This window comes from Balaenoptera physalus (assembly GCF_965194825.1).
Source record: "Balaenoptera physalus genome assembly, chromosome: X".
In the NCBI taxonomy this organism is placed as follows: domain Eukaryota; kingdom Metazoa; phylum Chordata; class Mammalia; order Artiodactyla; family Balaenopteridae; genus Balaenoptera; species Balaenoptera physalus.
Genome location: NC_138903.1, coordinates 76,581,146 through 76,606,271, shown reverse-complemented (window position 1 = coordinate 76,606,271; position 25,126 = coordinate 76,581,146). Strand labels below are relative to the sequence as shown.

The 25,126-nt window shown below is 36.7% G+C and overlaps 1 protein-coding gene and 1 long non-coding RNA gene across 4 annotated transcripts in view; both read right to left on the bottom strand.

Moving 5' to 3' along the window:
- The window catches only part of LOC309653125, a 701,885-nt gene that overhangs the window by 494,053 nt on the left and 182,706 nt on the right, over window positions 1-25,126 (bottom strand). The window lies entirely within an intron of this gene.
- Window positions 14,645-25,126, bottom strand: part of KLHL4 (kelch like family member 4) — a 110,454-nt gene continuing 99,972 nt past the window's right edge. For 2 of the 3 annotated variants that reach the window (XM_082447397.1, XM_082447398.1), the window contains 2 exons: window positions 21,453-21,624; window positions 14,645-19,973 (listed from right to left, as the gene is read on the bottom strand). In XM_082447397.1, coding sequence (XP_082303523.1) covers window positions 19,914-19,973; window positions 21,453-21,624 — 232 coding nt within the window. In that variant the 3' untranslated portion in view covers window positions 14,645-19,913. The remainder of the gene's footprint in view (window positions 19,974-21,452; window positions 21,625-25,126) is intronic. The other variant, XM_082447399.1, reaches the window with a different exon arrangement.

Here is a 25,126-nt window from a genome sequence, read left to right as displayed (position 1 = left end):
TCTGAGAAAGGGTTAATATCTAAAATATATAAGGAACTCCAACTAAATAGCAAAAAAAACCAAAAAGAAAACCAAACAAAAAAATTGATGAAGAAATGGGCCAAAACCTGAATAGACATTTCTCCAAAGAAGGCAAACTATCAGCCAACAGGTATATGAAAAGGTACTCAATATCACTAATCATCAGGGAAATGCAAATCAAAACCACAATGAGATATCAATTCACATCTGTTAGAATAGATATTATATGAAAACACAAAACAAAACAAAAGACAAATGTTGGCAACAATGTTAAAGAAATGGAACCCTTTTTGTATGCTACTGGTAGGAATGTAAATTGGTGCAGCCACTATGGAAAACAATATGGGTTTCCTCAAAAAAAATATAGAATTTCCATTTGATCCAGCGATCCTACTCTTGGTATATATCCAAAGTAATTGAAATCTGGATCTCAAGGAGATATCTGGACTCCCATTTTCATTGCAGCATTATTCATAATAGCCAAGATACAGAAACAACCTAGATGTCCATGGATGGATGAGTGGATAAAGAAAATATGGTATATACGTGCAATGGAATATTATTCAGCCTTTAAAAAGAGGGAAATCCTGACATTTGCGACAACATGCATGGGCCTGGAGGACAATATATTAAGAGAAATAAGCCAGACAAAGACAAATACTGTATGATCTCATTATTATATGGTATCTCAAATGGCCAAACACATAGAAGCAGAGAGTAGAATGTGGTTCCCAGGGACTAAGGGCTGGAGGAAATGGAGAGGTCTTGTTCAAAGGGTACAAAGTTTCAGTTATGCAAGATAAATAAGTTCTGGGGATCTGCTATACAACGTAGGGTCTGTGATTAGCAATATTGTATTGTGTACTTGAAAATTTGCTAAAAAAGTAGATCTTAGATTATGTGCTTTTAGCACAAAAGGAAACACAATAAAGCAAAACAAAATAAAGGGAGCAGGAAGAAACTTTTGGAGGTGATGGGTAAGTTTGTAGCATCAGTTGTCATGATGGTTTCATGGATGTATAATTATGTCTAAACACATCAAGCTGTATACAGTAAAAGTCTACAGCTCTTTGTATGTCAATCATACCTTAATTAAAAAAAATACCTAAGTGTTGAAAGTTATATTAAATAATACATGTAAAGAATTTAGCACAGGGTTCAGCACATAATAAATACTTAAATATTAGTTATTAAAAAAAATGGGTAACCTGTGAGTCCCTACTAACTACTTCACTCACCATGTGTAGCCTCCAGAAAAGAAGGTCCCTACCAGGTCAAGAATAATGTAGGGGTATCGATTTTCCTTTTACAACTTTCCTGTGTTTTTCTAATGTAATTCTGGTTATGCCTGGATCATTAAGGCCTCAATGTAGATAAATAACAATTATTTCAAATATGTTGATCTACAAACCACTGGAGAAGTGTGGAAAATAGTAGTACACACCCATGTTCAGTCCCCACCTCCTTACTGAATAAACATGAAGACCACTCTCCCTTACGCCTCTCCAGTTAATGGGTGCCATGTGACTGGTTCTATTTAATGAAATGTTAGTGTGTGTCTCTTCTGGGCTGAGGAATTTAAAAGTCACTATGCTACTCTACACTGTCTTCTGTATTAGTGGTCTTGAGGTCACGTGTTGGGATGTTAGTGTCACAAGATGTAGAGAACCCAAGTATCCAAGTCACAAGACGAAAGAAAGTCCATTCCCATCTTCAACCCATGCTACCATCCCCCAACTGTGCACGTGCACGTGCACACACACACACACACACACAAAACGTGCATCAGGATTTGCATGAATGACAAATAAACATGTGATATGCTAATCCAGGAAGATTTTGAGGTTTCTTTGTTAGGACAGCCTTGTTTGACCTATTCTGATGACTGTAAATATTGTTACAATTTTGTTTTCCAATGGCTGATGAACCCGATTCTATGAATTCCTTGGACATAGTATCCTTTTTGTACAGAGCATCTTTATGGTGCCATATAGTAAATTTAAAGCTTCCATAGTCAGCAGTAATATGTGAGCAATCCTGGGATTTGCTAAGTAATTCATGAGCCTCATTCTGTACTTCTTTACAGTCACTTTTAGATAATAAATCTCTTCCAGAGAGATAATTATGACATTCATATATCACATTTATGTGCTTTGGATTCAAATAAATCCGGCCCCACTACTTAGTAGCTGTGTGGGTTAGGGCAAGTCACTTAACCTCTCTGAGGTTCAGTTGTCTCATTTGTCAAATGTAACTAAAACAAATCTATCTAGGGATGCTGTGAGGATAAAATGAGGTAATACATGAAAATCATTTAACATGGTACCTAGTAAATATGCATACTATAATTTAACTGTTAGCTCATTATACAAGGGGATTTTCAGCACTGATGTCTGTAGCAGAGGCATTTGAAGAACTTAAAATGCTTTTCATGTTGGCCCAAATCTGGCCCACCCTAACATAGTGATAGGAGCATTATTATTCCAAGAGTCAATTAGTGCAGATGACTCCATCCCATGTCTACTTTCATGGAAGGCAGTCCAAACCAAGGAAAAGTATTATATCTGGGAACAATGGATGGTTAGGTATATCAGGATTAGCAATGATGAGTAACCTTAACCAGCTCTAAACCTGAAGGACAAGGGGAGGATGTAGTTAGTGAAATCCAGAAAAATATGTAGCTATAGGAGAGAGATGCCCAACAGAAGCTGTGGTTTTCTGTAAAACACATATACTGCCACAGTGCCCTGGCAGAAAGAAAGCCGGGATAATAAATAATCTTTCTCTCCTCTTACTCTCTCCTACAATCTCCTTCCAGTGCCTCTGGTTGAATAGTTCCCCAAATGAAAGTCAGAGCAAAGGTGCTGTGTTGATAGAATCCTTAGAAGTCAGCCTCCCAGGGCACAGAGCAGAGTGGAAAAGGGCACAAGTAGATCTAGAGGAGCAACCAGAGAATAAAGAGCAAATCTATTTGCTTACCCAAAGCCTGAGTTTCTAGAGAAGTTTGCATAGGAGGAAGGTGGCAGAGAGGCTGAAAGAAATTTTCTCAAGCTAGAAAGGCTGCAGAGGTGTTGCTACCTGAACATGCTCCATGGTGGAAGAAGGACAAAAGTGGAAAGACCTCAGAGGGGACGGCTAAGGGTTGAACAGAGGGAGGCTAGGAACTTCTAGGTCAGTGTAGAATATGACTTAGTTCTTTTAAAATAAAGAAACATGACATCTGACTTTATGGAATAAGAATCATATCTACGAAACACATACTATTACTCTGTGTGATTTTTCCAAATTGTAACAAAAGAAACCTAGTTATTTTGTGCTGGTAAAAGTTATAGGTTATCTTCCTAAATTCATCCTATATAGCAATGTTATAAGTTATCTTCCTATATAGTCCTTCCACTTATCTTCTTAAAAAATGACTACTAGACATTTAAAACTGGCACCAGTATATATCTGTTAACATTTTGCTATACTTGTTTCCTGTCTTTTTTTCTCCAAAAGTGCCAACCACTAACATAAATTTAGTGTATATCCTTTCAGTCAATTGTTTTGTACTTTTACATACACATATAATGATTTTTTAAAAAGGTTTGTGGAAGTGGAATTATATTATCTTAGCCCTTTTGAGAAACAACCTATCCTATCTGGTTCTTGAGTACATTCCTCTCCAGTCTGACATACAGAAATCAGAAGAACATCTGAGTGTTTAGCTCTATGGTTCCCTACAAATCTTCTGTATCAGGTGTATCAATTGTTCCAGCAACAAGACCACCCTGCAGGTACACAGGTAACTTATATCCTCATTTAGGGGGCCATGGGAACTCCTGGACAGTCTCCTACCATATTTATGGTCACAGGAAACTAAGAGTTTATTTTTATCCACTTTACCCCTAGACCTACATACTACACAATGATTTCTGATTTACAACTGCTTCAGCATAATGCTGGAGATTGTTATCTCCCTAGGATTTATCCTAGAAAATAAGGTATATATCCTATCTGAGGGGTCTATTGCCCCTAGGTCTCAGCCAAAGAAGGTAAGGACATGGCCAGTTCCCTCCTCCCCCAAATATATACTCATGTCTGTCTTGTTTCATCACCAATCCTCTCCTCAAAATCTTTCCCTCCAAACTCATGGTGTCTTTATCTACTCTTAGTGGGGAACCAGGAAAAATCCTGCTTCTAATTTAGCATAACTTTTTGGTAAATCTTTCTTTCTTATACCTAGATCAATGGTCTTTTGAATTTATAAAGTAAGATTTTCTTCTTTACTCCTGATTGGGACTATAGTGTTCCAAAGTGCAGATGGTTACAGAATGAGAGTGAATTCCAAGAAGCAAAGAACATCTCAGATAATATGTAAATCATTACTCTGTTACACAAGCAGAATCATACAATATGTGACATTTTGTGTCTGACTTCTTTCACATATCATAATGCTTTCAAGGCTCATCCATATTTTAACACATATCAATAGTTTTTCCTTTTTGTGGCTGAATAGTATTCCATTGTATGGATATACCACATTTATATAATTATTCACCAGGTGATGGATATATTGTTTTTTCCCCCATGCTTGACTATTATGAATAAATCTACTATGGACATCCAAGAACATATTTTTGTGTGAACAGATGTTTTAATTTCTCTTAGAATGTGCCTAGGAGTGGTATTGTTATTGGTTATTATAGATATCTATATGGTAGATAACTCTATGTTTAACATTTTAAGAATCATCAAATTATTTTCCAAAAAGACTGCATAATTTTACATTTTTGCCTGCAATGTATGAAGGTTTCAGTACTCGCCATACCTGTTATACCCTGTCTTTTAAAATTTTAGCCATCCTAGTGGGTGTAAACTATTACCTTATGGTTTTGACTTGCATTTTCCTGATAGCTAATGATTTTGAGCTTGTTTTCATGTGCTTATTGGACATTTGTATATCTTCTTTGAAGAAATGTCTATTCAAATCCTTTGCTCATTTTAAAATTGGATTATGTATCATTTTATTAATGAGTTATATTTGTTTATAAAATTCTGGATACAAGCCACTTACCAGATATCAGATTTATCCCAGTCTGTGGGTTGTATTTTCACTTTTTTGATAGTGTCTTTTATAACACCAATGTTTTAAATTTTGATGAAATGTAATTTATTTTTTTTTTTTATCACTGTGCTTTTGATGTCATTTCTAAGAAAACATTATCTATCAGAGTTCATGCAAATTAACTCCTATATTTTGATCTAAGAGGGCTATAGTGTCATGTCTTACATTTAGGTCTATGATCCACTTATTTTACTTTTTTTATTTTAGTAAAGTATACATGACATAAAATTTAACATTTAAACATTTTTAAGTGTAAAATGTAATGGCATTAAGTATATTTACATTGTTGTGTAACCATCACCACTATCCATTTCCGGAACTTTTTCATCATCCCAAACTGAAACTCTGTGCCCATTAAACATTAACTTCCTATAATCCCTTGCCCCAAACCCCTGGTAACCACTACTCTATTTTCTGTCTTTATGAATTCTATTATTTTAAATACCTCATATAAGTGGAATCATACAGTATTTGTGTTTTTGTGTGTGGTTTATTTCACTTAGCATAACTCAAGTTTCATCCATGTTGTAGCATGTCAGAATTTACTTCTTCTTTAAGGCTGACTTGTTTTTTGTATTTATATTCATCAGGGATATCGGCCAGTATTTTTCTTTTCTTGTCGTGTTCTTATCTAGCTTTGGTATCAGGGTAATGCTGGCCTTGTAAAATGAGTTTGGGAGTACTCCCTCCTCCTTGCTGGAGTCCTTGAGTGCCATGGTGCTGAAGTGGATTGTGAAAGCCTGGGACACGGTAGTCAGCTTGGCAATGGGCCCTCCTGGATTCCCCCTGGAGCCTGTGTCACAGGCATTGATTGGGAGCCTGAGGCCACAAAAGCCATCCAGGGCAGTAGGAGCCAGCCAGTGCTGGAATGTACTGGGAAACTGCTGGAGCTTGATGGAAGTCTGTTGTCACAAGGGCTACCTGATGCCATAGGAACCAGCTGGTGCTGGTGCAAGCTGGGAGTCTGCATTCATGGGAGTTTGTCAGGAACCTGATTCCAGCTGAGTCAGCTGGCACCTTGCTGGGCTGTGATCCTGGGACCACTGGAGATGCCTAAGACTGTGGGAGCCAGTAGGCACCAGAGTAGATTGAGGGCCTTGGTTCATGGAAGCATTCTAGGAGCCTGGAGACAAGGAAGCTGCCTGGAGAGGAAGAATCACCTGTGGCCACCGGCCACCTGGGGCTGCTGAAGCTGGCCAGTTCCTTGGTGGGGAACTGAGTTTGCAGGGGCCCTCTAATAACCTGGAGCCAGGAAGCTGCCTGAAGTTATGGATGTTGTCTGTGAATGCTGGAGTAGCAGGCACCAATGTGAGATGGGAACTTGACTTCCTGGAAATCTGCTAGAAGCCTGGTGCTGTGGAAGCCACCTGGGTCCTTAGGAGCTGCCTGGGGCCACTAGAGTCAGCAGATGTCAGATGAGCTGGGAGCCTACTGGAAGCCTGGTACCACAGATGCTACCCAGTGCTTTGAGACCCACCTGGGGTCACAGGAGCTGCCAGATGCCAGGGTTAGACGGGGGGATCTGGATTCACAGGAGCCCATTTTGTGCCTGGTACCATAAATGCTACCTGGTGCCACTAGAGCTGGCGGGTGCCAGGGTGAGCTGGGGCCTGGCTTCCTCAGAGCTCACTGGGAGCCTGGAATCACAGGAGCCACCAGAGGTCACAGGAGCAGCTTGGAGCCCCCAGAGCTCTCAGGTGCATGGGTGTGATGGGGGCCTGTGTTTTCAGGAGCCTGCTGGGAGCCATCCTATAGAAACCACCTGGAACTGTGAGAGGTGTCTGGGACCACTGGAGTAGGCAAGTGCTAGGGTGAACTGGAAGCCTAAATGTGTGGTAACCTGCTGGGAGCTCTGGAATGGAAGCTGCTTGAGATGCTGGAGTAGGCAGGTGCCAGAGTGAACTTGGGTCTGGCTTCACAGGAGCCCATCAGGAACTTTATACCAAAAGTGTCACTTGGGGCCACTGGAGCCAGTAGGCACCAGGGTGAGATGGTGGCCTGGGTTCCTGGGAGCCTGGTGCCAAGGGATCTACGCGGAGCTGTTAGAGTTGACAAGTGAGGAAGTGAGCGGGGACCTTGGTTCCTGGGAGTCCTCCAGGAGTCCTGTCATGGAAGCTGCCTGAGACTGCTGGAGTAGGCAGGCACTGGGGTCAGCTGGGGTCTGGGTTCATGGGAGCCTGCTGGGAGCTTGGCGCCAAGGATGGCATTTGGGGCTGCCAGAGCTGTCTGTGGTCACTGGAGCCAAAAGGTACCTGGGTGAGTGGGGGTCTGGGTTTTCAGGAGCCTGCAGGGAGCGACCTACAGCTGTGAGAATTGGCTTGGTGCCTGGGTGGGTTCTTTCTGGGGTTTGTGGTAAAGTTGGGTACTCATTTTACTCCCCTCTCATGGGGAAGGTGTCTTTCTCCACACTGAGCTGTCTTAGCTTAGGAGAGGGGTAATGAGGTAGTGTGAATCTGTCTTTCTTACACTCCTCAATGTGTCCTTTCTTATTTCTTATTTCTTATATCTGTGGTTCACCCAGGTGCTGTGATTGCCTCACCTAGAGTATTTGCTCTTGTGAAGGTATTTTCGTGTTTTCAGACCTATTTTTAAATAAGACTAGTTGTTCTCTGATGGTCAGAACCTCTATGTGTTCCAATTCTATCAAGGTCTAGTTAATTATGATCCAGATATAGGATTATTTAACCACTCGTATAGATACTAAAGCTTATGGAATCAGGCTGTTTGTATGAGGGTCTCCATGACCTTAGATGAAATGTGAATTGGGAAAATTCAGCTGGCCTTTGTAGAAAAGAACCCACCAAATACTGATTCTCCATTACTTGGAATATAATCTAAATTACACAGACCTGGATTTGGTAGAGATTTCATAAACTTAGCCCTAATTTATGTATATATCACTAGGGCCTAAGACACAGTAGATCCTTAATAAATATTTGTGATGCAGAGATATTATTTTCGAAGACTATTAATGTGTTTTTCTCCTTTTAATGTTTACTCATGTATGAGATTCCAGTATTTTGCTAGATATGCTCATTTCACCCATTGTTTGTGTATAATCTGAGTCTGTGTGTGTGTCTGTGTCTGTGTAAGGGAGGGGATTAGGATTACAACAGGAAGGCAAAAAAAGTGGATATCAATATTAAACTTTAAGCATGTCAAATAGGATTTTTTCCCTAGTCTGTAGTAGGCAATAATCTTGAAAAACAAGTACTGTCAAGAGAGGAAAAATATGCTATAGATTTTTTTTTAATGTCTGAAACATTTATATTAACATATTTCCATACATATTTCCATACAAATACAAATATAAGATTTTTAGAAATTTCATGTAATGTCTGAAACATTTATATTAACATATTTCCATACATATTTCCATACAAATACAAATATAAGATTTTTAGAAATTTCATGTAATGTCTGAAACATTTATATTAACATATTTCCATACAAATAACCCAATGAAAGTTTAGTATTAGTTGTTTTGTTTGTTTTTTATACTGCAGGTTCTTGTTAGGCATCAATTTTATACACATCAGTGTATACATGTCAATCCCAATTGCCCAATTCAGCACACCACCATCCCCACCTCACCGCAGTTTTCCCCCCTTGGTGTCCATATGTCCATTCTCTACATCTGTGTCTCAACTTCTGCCCTGCAAACTGGCTCATCTGTACCATTTTTCTAGGTTCCACATACATGCATTAATATATGATATTTGTTTTTCTCTTTCTGACTTACTTCACTCTGTATGACAGTCTCTAGATCCATCCACGTCTCAACAAATGACTCAATTTCGTTCCTTTTTATGGCTGAGTAATATTCCATTGTATATATGTACCACAACTTCTTTATCCATTCGTCTGTTGATGGGCATTTAGGTTGCTTCCATGACCTGGCTATTGTAAATAGTGCTGCAATGAACATTCGGTTGCATGTGTCTTTTTGAATTACGGTTTTCTCTGGGTATATGCCCAATAGTGGGATTGCTGGGTCATATGGTAATTCTAGTTTTAGTTTTTTAAGGAACCTCCATATTGTTCTCCATAGTGGCTGTATCAATTTACATTCCCACCAGCAGTACAAGAGGGTTCCCTTTTCTCGACACCCTCTCCAGCATTTGTTGTTTGTAGATTTTCTGATGATGCCCATTCTAACAGGAGTGAGGTGATACCTCATTGTAGTTTTGATTTGCATTTCTCTAATAATTAGTGATGTTGAGCATCTTTTCATGTGCTTCTTGGCCATCTGTATGTCTTCTTTGGAGAAATGTCTATTTAGGTCTTCTGCCCATTTTTGGATTGGGGTGTTTGTTTCTTAGATATTGAGCGGAATGAGCTGTTTATATATTTTGGAGATTAATCCTTTGTCCGTTGATTCATTTGCAAATATTTTCTCCCATTCTGAGGGTTGTCTTTTCGTCTTGTTTATGGTTTCCTTTGCTGTGCAAAAGCTTTGAAGTTTCATTAGGTCCCACTTGTTTATTTTTGTTTTTATTTCCATTACTCTAGGAGGTGGATCAAAAAAGATCTTGCTGTGATTTATGTCAAAGAGTGTTCTTCCTATGTTTTCCTGTAAGAGTTTTATAGTGTCCAGTCTTATATTTAGGTCTCTAATCCATTTTGAGTTTATTTTTGTGTATGGTGTTAGGGAGTATTCTAATTTCATTCTTTTACATGTAGCTGTCCAGTTTTCCCAGCACCACTTATTGAAGAGACTGTCTTTTCTCCATTGTATATCTTTGCCTCCTTTGTCATAGATTAGTTGACCATAGGTGCATGGGATAATCTCTGGGCTTTCTATCTTGTTCCATTGATCTATGTTTCTGTTTTTGAGCCAGTACCATATTGTCTTGATTACTGTAGCTTTGTAGTATAGTCTGAAGTCAGGGAGTCTGATTCCTCCAGCTCCATTTTTTTGCCTCAAGACTGCTTTGGCTATTCGGGGTCTTTTGTGTCTCCATACAATTTTAAGATGATTTGTTCTAGCTCCGTAAAACATGCCATTGGTAATTTGATAGGGATTGCATTGAATCTGTAGATTGCTTTGGGTAGTATACTAATTTTCACAATGTTGATTCTTCCAATCCAAGAACATGGTATATCTCTCCATCTGTTGGTATCATCTTTAATTTCTTTCATCAGTGTCTTATAGTTTTCTGCATACAGGTCTTTTGTCTCCCTGGGTAGGTTTATTCCTAGGTATTTTATTCTTTTTGTTGCAATGGTAAATGGGAGTGTTTCCATAATTTCTCCTTCAGATTTTTCATCATTAGTGTATAGGAATGCAAGAGATTTCTGTGCATTAATTTTGTATCCTGCAACTTTACCATATTCATTAATTAGCTCTAGCAGTTTTCTGGTGGCAGTTTTAGGATTCTCTATGTATAGTATCATGTCATCCGCAAACAGTGACAGTTTTACTTCCTCTTTTCCAATTTGTATTCCTTTTATTTCTTTTTCTTCTCTGATTGCCGTGGCTAGGACTTCCAGAACTATGTTGAATAATAGTGGTGAGAGTGGACATCCTTGTCTCGTTCCTGATCTTAGAGGAAATGCTTTCAGTTTTTCACCATTGAGAATGATGTTTGCTGTGGGTTTGTCATATATGGCCTTTATTATGTTGAGGTAGGTTCCCTCTATGCCCATTTTCTGGAGAGTTTTTATCAGAAATTGGTGTTCAATTTTGTCAAAAGCTTTCTCTGCATCTATTGAGACGATCATATGGTTTTTATTCTTCAATTTGTTAATATGGTGTATCACATTGATTGATTTGCGTATATTGAAGAATCCTTGCATCCCTGGGATAAATCCCACTTGATTGTGGTGTATGATCCTTTTAATGTGTTGTTGGATTCTGTTTGCCAGTATTTTGTTGAGGATTTTTGCATCTATATTCATCAGTGATATTGGTCTGTAATTTTCTTTTTTTGTAGTGTCTTTGTCTGGTTTTGGTACCAGGGTGATGGTGGCCTCATAGAATGAGTTTGGGAGTGTTCCTTCCTCTGCAATTTTTTGGAAGAGTTTGAGAAGGATGGGTGTTAGCTCTTCTCTAAATGTTTGATAGAATTCACCTGTGAAGCCATCTGGTCCTGGACTTTTGTTTGTTGGAAGATTTTTAATCACAGTTTCAATTTCATTACTTGTGATTGGTCTGTTCATATTTTCTGTTTCTTCCTGATTCAGTCTTGGAAGGTTATACCTTTCTAAGAATTTGTCCATTTCTTCCAGGTTGTCCATTTTATTGGCATAAAGTTGCTTATAGTAGTCTGTTAGGATGTTTTGTATTTCTGCGGTGTCTGTTGTAACTTCTCCTTTTTCATTTCTGATTTTATTGATTTGAGTCCTCTCCCTCTTTTTCTTGATGAGTCTGGCTAATGGCTTATCAATTTTGTTTATCTTCTCAAAGAACCAACTTTTAGTTTTATTGATCTTTGCTATTGTTTTCTTTGTTTCTATTTCATTTATTTCTGCTCTGATATTTATGATTTCTTTCATTCTGCTAACTTTGGGTTTTGTTTGTTCTTCTTTCTCTAGTTTCTTTAGGTGTAAGGTTAGATTGTTTACTTGAGATTTTTCTTGTTTCTTTAGGTAGGCTTGTATAGCTACAAACTTCCCTCTTAGAACCGCTTTTGCTGCATCCCATAGGTTTTGGGTCGTCGTGTTTTCATTGTCATTTGTCTCTAGGTATTTTTTGATTTCCTCTTTGATTTCTTCAGTGATCTCTTGGTTATTTAGTAACGTATTGTTTAGCCTCCATGTGTTTGTCTTTTTTACGTTTTTTTCCCTGTAATTCATTTCTAATCTCATAGCGTTGTGGTCAGAAAAGATGCTTGGTATGATTTCAATTTTCTTAAATTTACTGAGGCTTGATTTGTGACCCAAGATGTGATCTATCCTGGAGAATGTTCTGTGCGCACTTGAGAAGAACGTGTAATCTGCTGTTTTTGGATGGAATGTCCTATATATATCAATTAAATCTATTGGGTCTATTGTGTCATTTAAAGCTTCTGTTTCCTTATTTATTTTCATTTTGGATGATCTGTCCATTGGTGTAAGTGAAGTGTTAAAATCCCCCACTATTATTGTGTTACTGTCGATTTCCTCTTTTATAGCTGTTAGCAGTTGCCTTATGTATTGAGGTGCTCCTATGTTGGGTGCATATATATTTATAATTGTTATATCTTCTTCTTGGATTGATCCCTGGATCATTATGTAGTGTCCTTCCTTGTCTCTTGTAACATTCTTTACTTTAAAGTCTATTTTATCTGATATGAGTATAGCTACTCCAGCTTTCTTTTGATTTCCATTTGCATGGAATATCTTTTTCCATCCCCTCATTTTCAGTCTGTATGTGTCCCTAGGTCTAAAGTGGGTCTCTTGTAGACAGCATATATATGGGTCTTGTTTTTGTATCCATTCAGCCAGTCTATGTCTTTTGGTTGGGGCGTTTAATCCATTCACGTTTAAGGTAATTATCGATATGTATGTTCCTATGACCATTTTCTTAATTGTTTTGGGTTTGTTTTTGTAGGTCCTTTTCTTCTCTTGTGTTTCCCACTTAGAGAAGTTCCTTTAGCATTTGTTGTAGAGCTGGTTTGGTGGTGCTGAATTCTCTTACCTTTTGCTTGTCTGTAAAGCTTTTGATTTCTCCATCAAATCTAAATGAGATCCTTGCCGGGTAGAGTAATCTTGGTTGTAGGTTCTTCCCTTTCATCACTTTAAGTATATCATGCAACTCCCTTCTGGCTTGTAGAGTTTCTGCTGAGAAATCAGCTGTTAACCTTATGGGAGTTCCCTTGTATGTTATTTGTCGTTTTTCCCTTGCTGCTTTCAATAATTTTTCTTTGTCTTTAATTTTTGCCACTTTGATTACTATGTGTCTTGGCGTGTTTCTCCTTGGGTTTATTCTGTATGGGACTGTCTGCGCTTCCTGGACTTGGGTGGCTATTTCCTTTCCCATGTTAGGGAAGTTTTCGACTATAATGTCTTCAAATATTTTCTCTGGTCCTTTCTCTCTCTTTTCTCCTTCTGGGACCCCTATAATGCGAATGTTGTTGCATTTAATGTTTTCCCAGAGGTCTCTTAGGCTGTCTTCATTTCTTTTCATTCTTTTTTCTTTAGTCTGTTCCGCAGCAGTGAATTCCACCATTCTGTCTTCCAGGGCACTTATCCGTTCTTTTGCCTCAGTTATTCTGCTATTGATTCCTTCTAGTGTAGTTTTCATTTCAGTTATTGTATTGGTCATCTCTGTTTGTTTTTTCTTTAATTCTTCTAGGTCTTTGTTAATCATTTCTTGCATCTTCTCAGTCTTTGCCTCCATTCTTATTCCGAGGTCCTGGATCATCTTCACTCTCATTATTCTGAATTCTTTTTCTGGAAGGTTGCCTATCTCCACTTCATTTAGTTGTTTTTCTGGGTTTTTTTCTTGTTCCTTCATCTGGTACATAGCCCTCTGCCTTTTCATCTTCTCTATCTTTCTGTAACTGTGGTTTTTGGTCCACCGGCTGCAGGATTGTAGTTTTTCTTGCTTCTGTTGTCTGCCCTCTGGTGGTGGAGGCTATCTAAGAGGCTTGATGGGAGGCTCTGGTGGTGGGTAGAGCTGACTGTTGCTGTGGCGATCAGAGCTCAGTAAAACCTTAATCCACTTGACTGTTGATGGGTGGGGCTGGGTTCCCTCCCTGTTGTTTGTTTTGCCTGAGGCAACCCAACACTGGAGCCTACCCGTGCTCTTTGGTGGGGTTAATGGCAGACTCTGGGAGGGCTCACGCCAAGGAGAACTTCCCAGAACCTCGGCTGCCAGTGTCCTTATCCCCACGGTGAAACAGAGCCACCACTCGCCTCCGCAGGAGACCCCCCAACACCAGCAGGTAGGTCTGGTTCAGTCTCCCCCAGGGTCACTGCTCCTTCCCCTGGGTCCCGATGCACACATTACTTTGTGTGTGCCCTCCAAGAGTGGGGTCTCTGTTTCCCCCAGTCCTGTCAAAGTCCTGCAATCAATTCCCACTAGGCTTCAAAGTCTGATTCTCTAGGAATTCCTCCTCCCGTAGCCAGACCCCCAGATTGGGAAGCCTGACGTGGGGCTCAGAACCTTCACTCCAGTGGGTGGACTTCTGTGGTATAAGTGTTTGCCAGTCTGTGAGTCACCCACCCAGCAGTTATGGGATTTGATTTTACTCTGATTGCGCCCCTCCTACCGTCTCACTGTGGCTTCTCCTCTGTCCTTGGACGTGGGGTATCCTCTTTGGTGAAGTCCAGGGTCTTCCTGTCAGTCTATGCTATAGATTTTTAAAAGCATTTCCTTTACATATGGAGAGGCAGGTTGATGAAATATGAAGTTTATGTGGTATCTTCCACAGACTAGAGAGGAGATACTCCTTCCATTATTCAGTTGGGGCTTAGTGTCTCTAGCAAGTGGTATATGATGTAAAAGAAGTCCATTACAAAGAGGAAAAGTAACTGAAAAACCTGTCCTCTTCCTCAGGTGACTGTGATAAGAGAAAAATGACATCTAGCAAGTGGTATATGATGTAAAAGAAGTCCATTACAAAGAGGAAAAGTAACTGAAAAACCTGTCCTCTTCCTCAGGTGACTGTGATAAGAGAAAAATGACATCTGAAAAAATGTATGTTTTATGTTGTTTTTTCTTTTCCTGGAATAAGATCTTGAGGTGGGAATCTTGTTGGAGAGCTTAAGAGAAAATCTGAAATCAGAGGAGTTTTTGTTCTCTTTTCCATTTGGGACTATAGGAGGAGACTTCCTTTCAGTGTTCCCTCCATATCAAAACGTGGCCGCAATCACATCTGAGTCAAGTTGTTGTATGGTAGAGTTAGACAGAGAGAGAAACTGAGTTTAGTGCCCCAGAGTCTCCTCTAAGGTCCTGTGTAGTATAGAAAGTATCTATAAGTTCCTTCATGCCCTATGGAAATACTGGGAAAGTAGCTGATGATGTTGTCTGGAGAGTCATAATAATATAGGTTGAGGGCTGCAGAGCAGGGGGACCCTGAGAGCAAGGTCATAGTGATTACAGAAAAATCAAGAACCAATATTTTCTTTCCAATCTGAGTATAATGTCTAAATGTATCAGCCCTTACACTTGTTGAAAAAGTATATAAATTAATAACTCCCTTTCTTATCTTTGTTAGCTTAAACCAAACTGATAGGTCATCTCCACTATGCTATGGTAGCAAAGGTCCTGCCCCTATAACTCCTTTTCCAAACCAAATTTGACTGAAGCAAGCACAGTTATGTTTCAGTACTCTGAGCCTCTGCAGCTCTCCATTCTGACTGCTCAACTCTGCTCAGATTTTGGCAGCCCAGCTAAGCCATAGTAGCCCAAGCACAATTTTTTTCCAGTTTTTTTTGACACATAGCAAATACATCACTGTATAAGTTTAAGGCCTACAGCATGATGGCTTGATTTACACATATTGTGAAACGATTATCACAATAGGCTCAGCTAACATCCATCATTTCATATAGATACAATAAAGGGAAAAGAAAGAAGAAAGGAAAAAGAAAAAAAATTTCTCCTTATGATGAGAACTCTTAGGATTTATTCTCTTAAAAACTTTCTTATGTATCATATAAAAAAGTGTTAACTATTATCATTGTTGTACATTATATTCTTAGTACTTCTTTATCTTATAACTGGAAAGTTGTACCTTTTGACTACCTTCCTCCAATTTCCCTTTCCCCCACACTCTGCCTTTAGTAAGCAAGTCTGACCTCTTTTTCTATGAGTTTGGTTTCTCTTTCTCTCTCTCTCTCTCCCTCCCTCTCTCTCTCTCTCTCTTTTAGATTCCACATATAAATGAGATCATAAAGTATTTGTCCTTTTCTGACTTATTTCACTTAGCATAATGCCCTCTAGATCCATCCATGCTATTGAAATGGTAGGATTTCCTCATTTTTTATGGCAAAATAATATTCCATTGTATAGATAGATAGATGATAGATAGATAGATAGATAGATAGATAGATAGATAGATAGAAAGATAGATATACCACAAGGTCTTTAACCATTCTTCTATCAATGGACACTCACTCTGTTTCCATGTCTTGACTATTGTAAATAATGCTGCTATGGACATGGGGATGCAGATATCTTTTCTTTCTTTTATTTTTATACATCTTTATTGGAGTATATTTGTTTGACAATGTTGTGTTAGTTTCTGCTGTATAACAAAGTGAATCAGCTATATATATACATATATCTCCATATCCTCTCCCTCTTGAGCCTCCCTCTTTCCTACCTTAACCCACCCCTCTATGTTGTCGCAAAGCACCGAGCTGATCTCCTTGTGCTATGCTGCTGCTTCTCACTAGCTATCTATTTTACATTTGGTAGTGTATATATGTCGATGTTACTCTCACTTCATCCCAGTTTCCCCCTTCCTCCCCGTGTCCTCAAGTCCATTCTCTATGTCTTCGCCTTTATTCCCACCCTGCCTCTAGGTTCATCAGTACCATTTTTTTAAAAAAATTCCATATATATGTGCTAGCATATGGTATTTGTTTTTCTCTTTCTGACTTACTTCAATATGTATGACAGATTCTAGGTCCATCCACCTCATTACAAATAACTCAATTTCATTTCTTTTTATGGCTGAGTAATATTCCATTGTATATATGTGCCACATCTTCTTTATCCATTCATCTGTCGATGGACACTTAGGTTGCTTCTGTGTCCTGGCTATTGTAAATAGTGCTGCAATGAACATTGTGGTACATGTCTCTTTTTAAGTTATGGTTTTCTCTGGGTATATGCCTAGTAGTGGGATTGCTGGGCCATATTTTTAGGTTTTTAAGGAACCTCCATACTGTTCTCCATAGTGGCTGTATCAATTTACATTCCCACCAACAGTACAGGAGGATTCCCTTTTCACCACACCCTCTCCAGCATGTATTCTTTCTAGATTTTTTTATAATGGCCATTCTCACCGGTGTGAGGTGATACCTCACTGTAGTTTTGATTTGCATTTCTCTAATAATTAGTGATGTTGAGCATCTTTCCATGTGCCTCTTGGCCATCTGTATGTCTTCTTTGGTGAAATGTCTATTTAGGTCTCCAAAATATGCAAACAGATCATGGAGCTCAATATCAAAAAACAAACAACCCAGTTAAAAATTGGGCAGCAGATATCTTTTCAAGTTAGTGTTTTCATTTCCTTTGAATATACTCCCAAAAGTGGTATTGCTGGATCATATGGTAGTTCTGCCTTTAATTTTTTGAGGAACTGCTAAACTGTTTTCCATAGTGGCTGTACCAATTTGCATTCCCACCAACAGTGCACAAGGGCTCCTTTTTCTCCACATCCAGCATTTGTATTTTTGATGATGGCCATTCTAATAGGCATGAGGTGATATCTCATGGTGGTTTTAATTTACATTCCCCCAATGACTAGTGATGTTGAGCATCTTTTCATGTACCTGTTGGCCTTTTATATATCTTCTTTGGAAATATGTCTATTCAGGTTCTTTGCCCATTTTTTAATTGAGTTGCTTGTTTTTTGCTACTGAGTTGTATGAGTTCTTTATATATTTTGGATATTACCCCCTTATTAGATATATGTATGGTTTGCAAATATTTTTTCCCCTTCCATAGGTTTTTTTCATTTTGTTGATGGTTTCTTTCACTGTACAGAAACTTTTAAGTTTGATGTAGTCCCACATGTTTGTTTTTTTTATTTTTTTGCTTGCTGAGCATGATTTTCAAATGCAGCCCTGGGCAACATATACATACCTCTCCTACTAGTCAATATCTGATCAAAATGAAGCAAGCCTAACTAACTGGACCATCAAGAAGATGGTATTCTTTCTCTCTTTGCCTGACCAAGCATGACTCTGGACATGATTTCCCTATTGGTGCCATCTAGCTGTGACTGGAGCATTGGCAAGCTGAGCTGTGGTAGGTCCTTTGACCTTTCTTTTTCCCACTGGCTCACACTCCAATTTAACTTGACAGGCCAAGCTTTGCTCTGGAGATAAAAGTTTAAGTAACTCTACTTCTGCATTGACTTAGATAAGGTATGAATTTAAAGATCCAACAGAACTCTCTGCATGTGTGTTTATTATTTTTTACAGCATCTCTATGTTTCCATCTCTACCCCTAGAACTGAAGATGTCTATAACCCTTTATTTAGAATTAAAGACAATGGCAGGAATAAGAAACAAAGCAGGGAGATTTTATTTTTGTATTTAAATACATTAGCTACTGGAAAAATAAATATCAAAAGGTCAATTCAAGCTGCACTTGACATAATGTAAAGCCACACTTTATAAGCAGAGGAAATAGATTTTATTTAAATTCAGTTTGTCAAAGTACAAATATCTTTGTACAACCTATGTTGCTCTTTTTTTAAAACTTAAAAGGTAGTAGTACGTTTTATAAGCATCTCTGGATTTTATTTGTTGGTTTCACATACTACAATACAAAGCCCATTTAAAAGGACATATTGCAGAAATTCTAAAATCGTAATTTAATTGAAAAGTTACTTTCATAAAGAATGTTTTTCAACATTTTATCTTAAATATTGGGTTGGCCAAAAAGTTCGTTTGGGTTTTTCCATAACATTTTATGGAAAAACCCAAACGAACTTTTTGGCCAACCACCTCCCCCCCTTTTTTTAAATAATTGGACACGGAAGTGAGAATTTAAAGGTAAAATACTACCCAGCTAGTATTTTTGTTGTTTTTTAATTTAAAAACATTTGTAGTGCATATATCCTTAACATTCTCTACTGGATGAATATAAAATTGACAGAAAAGCATGTACTGGTACATAAAAGATAATTATAGAATTAACCACGGATGTTGAACATTTTGGTGTTTCCATGTGTTAATATTGTAGAACATCGCGATTTTACTGCTGTTGAAAAATTGCTTTGTTTTTGAAAACTGGTTTAACTTAATGGCAGGTGTTTTAAGAGTTCACAGAAATGTTTGAGGAGAATGTTACTGTCTATACAAGTGAGGCCCTGACACTCGAAAGCTGAGGTCACAATTTGTATCAATATGATAAATATTCACCATTTTATTGTATAGATTGTGTATATGGAATTACAATAATATTTTACTGGTAAAATAAATGTTATCTAACAAGACAACATGTTAAGGAATACCAAATCTATATGTGTGCTTTGGAAAATGGTACTGTAAAAGAGTAAGTCTGTGAAAATTTTAACCTACTGTGATCAGCATAACAAATTATGTCAATGAGCTTTTTTTTTTTAAAATCTCACCACAGTAAAAGCTTTCTTCTTGGTAAATGCGAAGTATTACTTAGCTATTTGGGATATTGTTCAGATAAAAGAATGATGTCTTACTGAAAATCAAACCTTATAATTTAAGCTTTAGATGTTCTCTTTTATATTAGTTACGTTCCAAATGATAGGGTACCTATTTTTTTTTTTGAAATAGAAAATGTTTTTAACTTATTAGACTCAAAATTACCAATGCTTTTATAACCTTTTATACTTTGGTCACTATCAATTTCCCTTAAACATTTTAACATTTTAAAGTAATGAGGCTAAACCTAGACTATTGGATTTTCATTTATATTATTAGCTGCAACAACATATACACTAAACACCTATATGTAATTAATGTTTGAAAACTTGCTTTGGCTTCACAAATGAGAGCATTTATAACTACATATTAAAATGACACAATAATTTTCATGTTTGATTACTAATTGAATGAAAGAACATATTTCTTCTTCCTCTCCTCTTCCTACTCCACTTCTTGAAATTATCCAGTTTCCTTCCTTTTGATAAAGATAGCTTTATGGTAGCTTCACCACCACAACACATGCACCAGCTCTTCCAATGTTAACAGGAACTTCCTAACACAGAAAACAAAAACAAGGAAAGAAATGCTGTTTGAATGAACTCTGCCTTTAGCATAATATATTGGAGTTGAAAAAGTCCTTAGCTATTCTGGCCCAACCTTCATCTTGTATAAAGATATGGGAAAATGCAGCCCAGATAATAGTCCAATGTGGAATGAGCATAGTCTTTAAAATGAAGTAGGCCTGAGTTTGAAGAACAGGTGATCTTGGGTAAATTTCACCTCTCTGATAATTTTCTCACTTTAAAAATTACAGCTAATAATACTCATTCTTCAAGGTTTTTGTTAGGGTTAAGGAAGAAAATGAATGAAAATAATTAGGCATATAGTAGTTATAATCTCATTATCTATTAGTTCTCTTTCACCATTTTCAAGGTCACACAATGAAACAGTGAAATGCCTGGAATAGAATCTAGGTCTCTTAGCTACTGGTCTATAATTTTCTGAAAAGTAAATTACAAACATTTTGATTATTGTATTTGACCTACATCCTTGTTTGCTAAATGTTTTCCTCCATTTCTAGCTGGTCCTAACCATTGTAAAGAGCTACCTACATGGCAGAACTTGAATATTTCTGAGGGTCTTCATGAATCATATTGTTGGAGGAAAGAGCTAGAAACCCATTATCAGGTGTCAGTATATTAACACATAACTTATTTAGAACAGTAACCAGCTTACTAAGTAGAAAACAGAGCACCATGAAGTTAGTATAAGGGAAGGTGACGTTTGATACCAAATACAAGGTTTGCTTGTTTGTGGAAATGGTGAAGAGTTAATCATACTTCATATTTTATTAATCCGTCATTTAATCAACAAAACACCATTAGATATTTTGGAATAAGTATAGAGCTATCACTGCCAAAGCTGTCAGAAGCATCAAGTTTCCTTTAGCACCCCCAAGATGTCCTTTCAGTGCCCCTTCTTGTACTTTCCTTAAAATTTCTTCTGTTAGATGACCAGCACTCTTGAGGGAGTTAAATTCCAGTCTCTTACTGTGCACCAAGTCCCTTGAATGACTGATCAGTAGTTAGGAGTGTTGTAATTTGTAGAACCTCTGTAAGGAGGGGACTGAAGGATTTTCCTCCTGGGCACCAGCCAATAAGAAGGGGCAGACATTTGTGGGTGAGGACATTATTCTTTGCTCCTCAAGTCATAATACATACACAGAAAGTTGGTCAGAGAGTAAAGCTCTTGGATTATTGAATCTGATTCACTTTTCTATAAAAGGAATGAGTCCATCAAGTTAAGAGAATGTCTTGTCATCACTTTATATAAGTACTGATGGATCCTGCTAATGATCAAACAGCTCAGTTAATAATTCTCTATAGGTAAATAAAGCACATGCTATAAATTTCATTAAAAGAATTTGATTCAGCCCTAGAGGGGAAGAGAATGGGATTAATTCCAAACACATATTTTAATTTTTAAATTAAAACCTGAAATATATCAATTTGAATACTTTAAATGAGAGTACCTCTTTCCATTCATCTTTCTGTGCATCATATGACTCAACAGTGTTCAAATAAGTATGTCCATCATATCCTCCAACCACATAGAGTTTGTCTCCAAGGGGACATACAGCAACAGCATCTCGAGGAACACTCAGAGGTGCCACAGTTGACCATGAATCATTTTTTGGATCATACCTTAAGAGGTGTAGGAAGACAATTGAGAAGAAAGTTCAACAGTGTTAAAATTAAAAATAATAGACATTAATAAAATGTACTCTTATCTAATATAAGAAATTTAAAATACCTTATACATACCAAGTGTAATCTGACTAATAAACGTTAAGGATAACTAAATGACAGAATTCTCTTCAGCCACCAGATGTCACTCAAAGCATAGTGAAAATGAATTTCCTTTTAAAAATACCACACATTTCTTTGATCAGTACTCAGATTCTCTATGAGGAAATTTCACATATTGGCATCTTAACATTATGTGGAAAATGCCCCCTCTGTCATTTAGTATGCTAGCTGGAATGGGTTTTTCTTATTCTTTGTTTATCCACGTTATATCTGAGATGCCTGATCTTGTTTATATGAGAGCTCACATGTTAAGTAATTCTGAATATAATTGCCTTTTTGTTTTATAAACTATAGTACCCTGGTTTTAATACTCTTTGTAGTTACGATGACCACAGTTGTATTCTTTTTCCTCTATGAGAGTTCTTATTTATATTCACAGGACCCTGGGATTTTTTTCCATTTTAATTTGAAGTTAACTCCTTATCCCCAAACCTATTCTGTAAGCAAAATGAAAGAGAATTCAGTAAGCAATATTAATTAAAATCTTCTCCAGGAATTCTTTCCTAAAATTTGAAACCAATATAGAATACTAAGATCTAAAAGGGGTGAACAATAAGAAAAAACTTGTATAATTATATGTGGAAATTATCTCTGATTTTATATTGGCCTATTTGTAAAGCCCAATGAAAAATATTTATTTTACAAAATTTCATTTATTACCATCTACTAATTTCCTTACATTTGTATTACTCATCTTATTTCTGTTTTTCTCTCTTTAATCATAATCTAAATTATCTGATCCCAGCTTCCATTTGAACTTGGTCTCACATCCAGTAATATTTTTAATAATATCTGAAATCAGCAATAATTAAGATATCCTCAATATCCACCATATATTGTTGGGTGTCACCTTAAATTCCGATGTTATATTAAAAAGCAGAACCAGAAAATCCACAGCTGTATGCTTTAGCTAATCTGAATCTTTAACATAATTGCTATTGTTAATTGATGCTGCGCTCAGCTAACACAGTACACACATATATGAATGGTGAACCAGGACTTGCAGAAGGATTCCCTTATAGATTTGCATCCAAAACCCAAGATTTTTCTGCATGTGCATGATAATGAATGCTCAAAAATCTGGCTAATGTTAATATTATCTGGACACTGCTTTATTAACAAGAGAAGTTTGGGGAATGTAGAATCTTCTGAAGAAAAAAAAATGGCACCTTGGTTGTTATCTGTAAAGACACAGAGGATCAGTTATTAAAGAAAAAGTTAGCCACTACCTCACCTTCAAATTAAAACAGCACCCAATTTCTCCCCTTTTGTTTCTCTTTTGCTTTTCTATTTCTCCTTACTTTGGATATAAGTAAATATATTCTAGTGGAAATAAAAAGGAGACTGAAGTAAAGAGAATTAGTCATGGACTTATTCCTCCACTTAGAGTAATTACAGACTATTTGCTTGACTTCTTTGCCTCAATTTTCTCGTCAACATTATAGAAATGATAATCCCTGACCCAGCTAACACAAGTTTATGTATTTTAGAAACCTTTAAATTAAATGATTATCTTAATTAATTGGATAAGACTTCTAAGGTACTGAGTAGGCCATCAATGTTTTACCAGAAAATAGTGTCAGGAATATTGTCTAAGACATGGAAATGAGGATTATCTGATTCCACAGAGTGTGCATCTTTGATTGACTTTCTAACTGACAAGGCTATTTTACAACTCTATAGGTGTAGAAGTTAAGCTGTAGAAAACTGAGTTTTCTTGTGATTCCTATACATAACAATAAAATAAATTTTGCCTGATAGAGATAGAATTAATTTCTAACCCTGAATGATGACCCCCCCCAAATATTACATTTTATTCCCTATAGGTTATTAACTGCTTTTGCATCTATTAACAATTTTTGCAGCATTCTTAATTGTTTTTATGTCTTTTCTTCAAAGATTCTTTGAAGCAATTTTAACATCTTATGGGTTACCTCATTTATTAATGAATCACACAAAATTCTTTGACACGTTACTATTATATTTGTATGAAAGTCATAATTTTCAAAAACTATACTTTAGCACTAGTTATTTTCTCAAGATCTTTACAAGGAAAATGCCAATAAGGGGATAATGTTAGTAATAACAATAATACTAATTACAAAAATAATACAAACAAAATAATAATATGTGCCAGGCAAGGCACTAAGTGCATTAACATTTATTATTTTATACCCTATGAGGTTGATACTAAAATTATTCCCATTTTTCTCATGAGGAAACAGATGATTAGAGATGTAAAGTAACTGGGTCAAGGTCACATAACTTGTAAATAACAGATCTGGGATTTGAACTCAGAGCTGTCTGACTCCAAGTCTAGTGGTTTTAACTAGTATACTATACATTTTTTGTTATGTATAAAGTGCTTTTTCCCATTAAAAATTAAAAATAGTATATTTGGAAATATAATTATATCATTAAATAAAGTTAAACATTTAATTATTAGGATACGTTTGTAAGCATTTAATTTTGTAGTCTGTATTATGAAATTTTCTATATCAAAAAAATATGAACTGAGTTTATATTTTCCTAGTTGTGTGTGTAAATGCCTATTTAAATTGATATAGACACATCAAGCTATTGTAAGGCTAATTTCACAGTGATCACTCTACAGTGCTAAAACGCAGCCCAATTCATTTCTCTTTCAGGTCTTAAGATAGAATTTCCCAGTTTCAGGGGTTCTTGGTAAAGCCAGGAAAATGCTGGCATAATAATGGGAGAGAAGAAGGTGATTTAATTAAAATATTTTATGTATTCTAGATTTTTTTTCTTATGAAATGTATTCTTTTTGGACCAAACCTAGTTTCTTAATCCCATACATTTAGATACAAGGAACCAAGTAAATGCAACACAATTTATGCCACTAAGATACAATAAAAAGTCTCCAAAACTGAAATAGAAAAAAAGCATAGACTTCAGTATTCTAGAAAGAAAATCTCTTACTAATTTGAATTTATTATAAGAAAGTTACTATTATAAGAGCTGAGAGTATTACCTGTCTCTCTGTCTATATATTTATATGATTTAACTTTTAATTCAGATGAAATTTTTGTGAAGTCAGGTTTGATTTTCATAGTAACAAACCTTCATGACTTTTTATTTACTAGATATAATTTTTATAGTATTGCATTAGTTTGTATAAAATCCTTCTAGACAACTTTTAATATTTCTGTAAAGAATGACATGAATTCTCCATATCAGTATCACTCTTTGACCACTGCTTCTCATGAATTTATCACTCCAATATAGTTTAGGCATTAATGGAAATTTGAGAAAGCATAATTATTTTTACATGGATTTGTTTGTACATTTGATCAAGTTTTCCCAAATATAATAA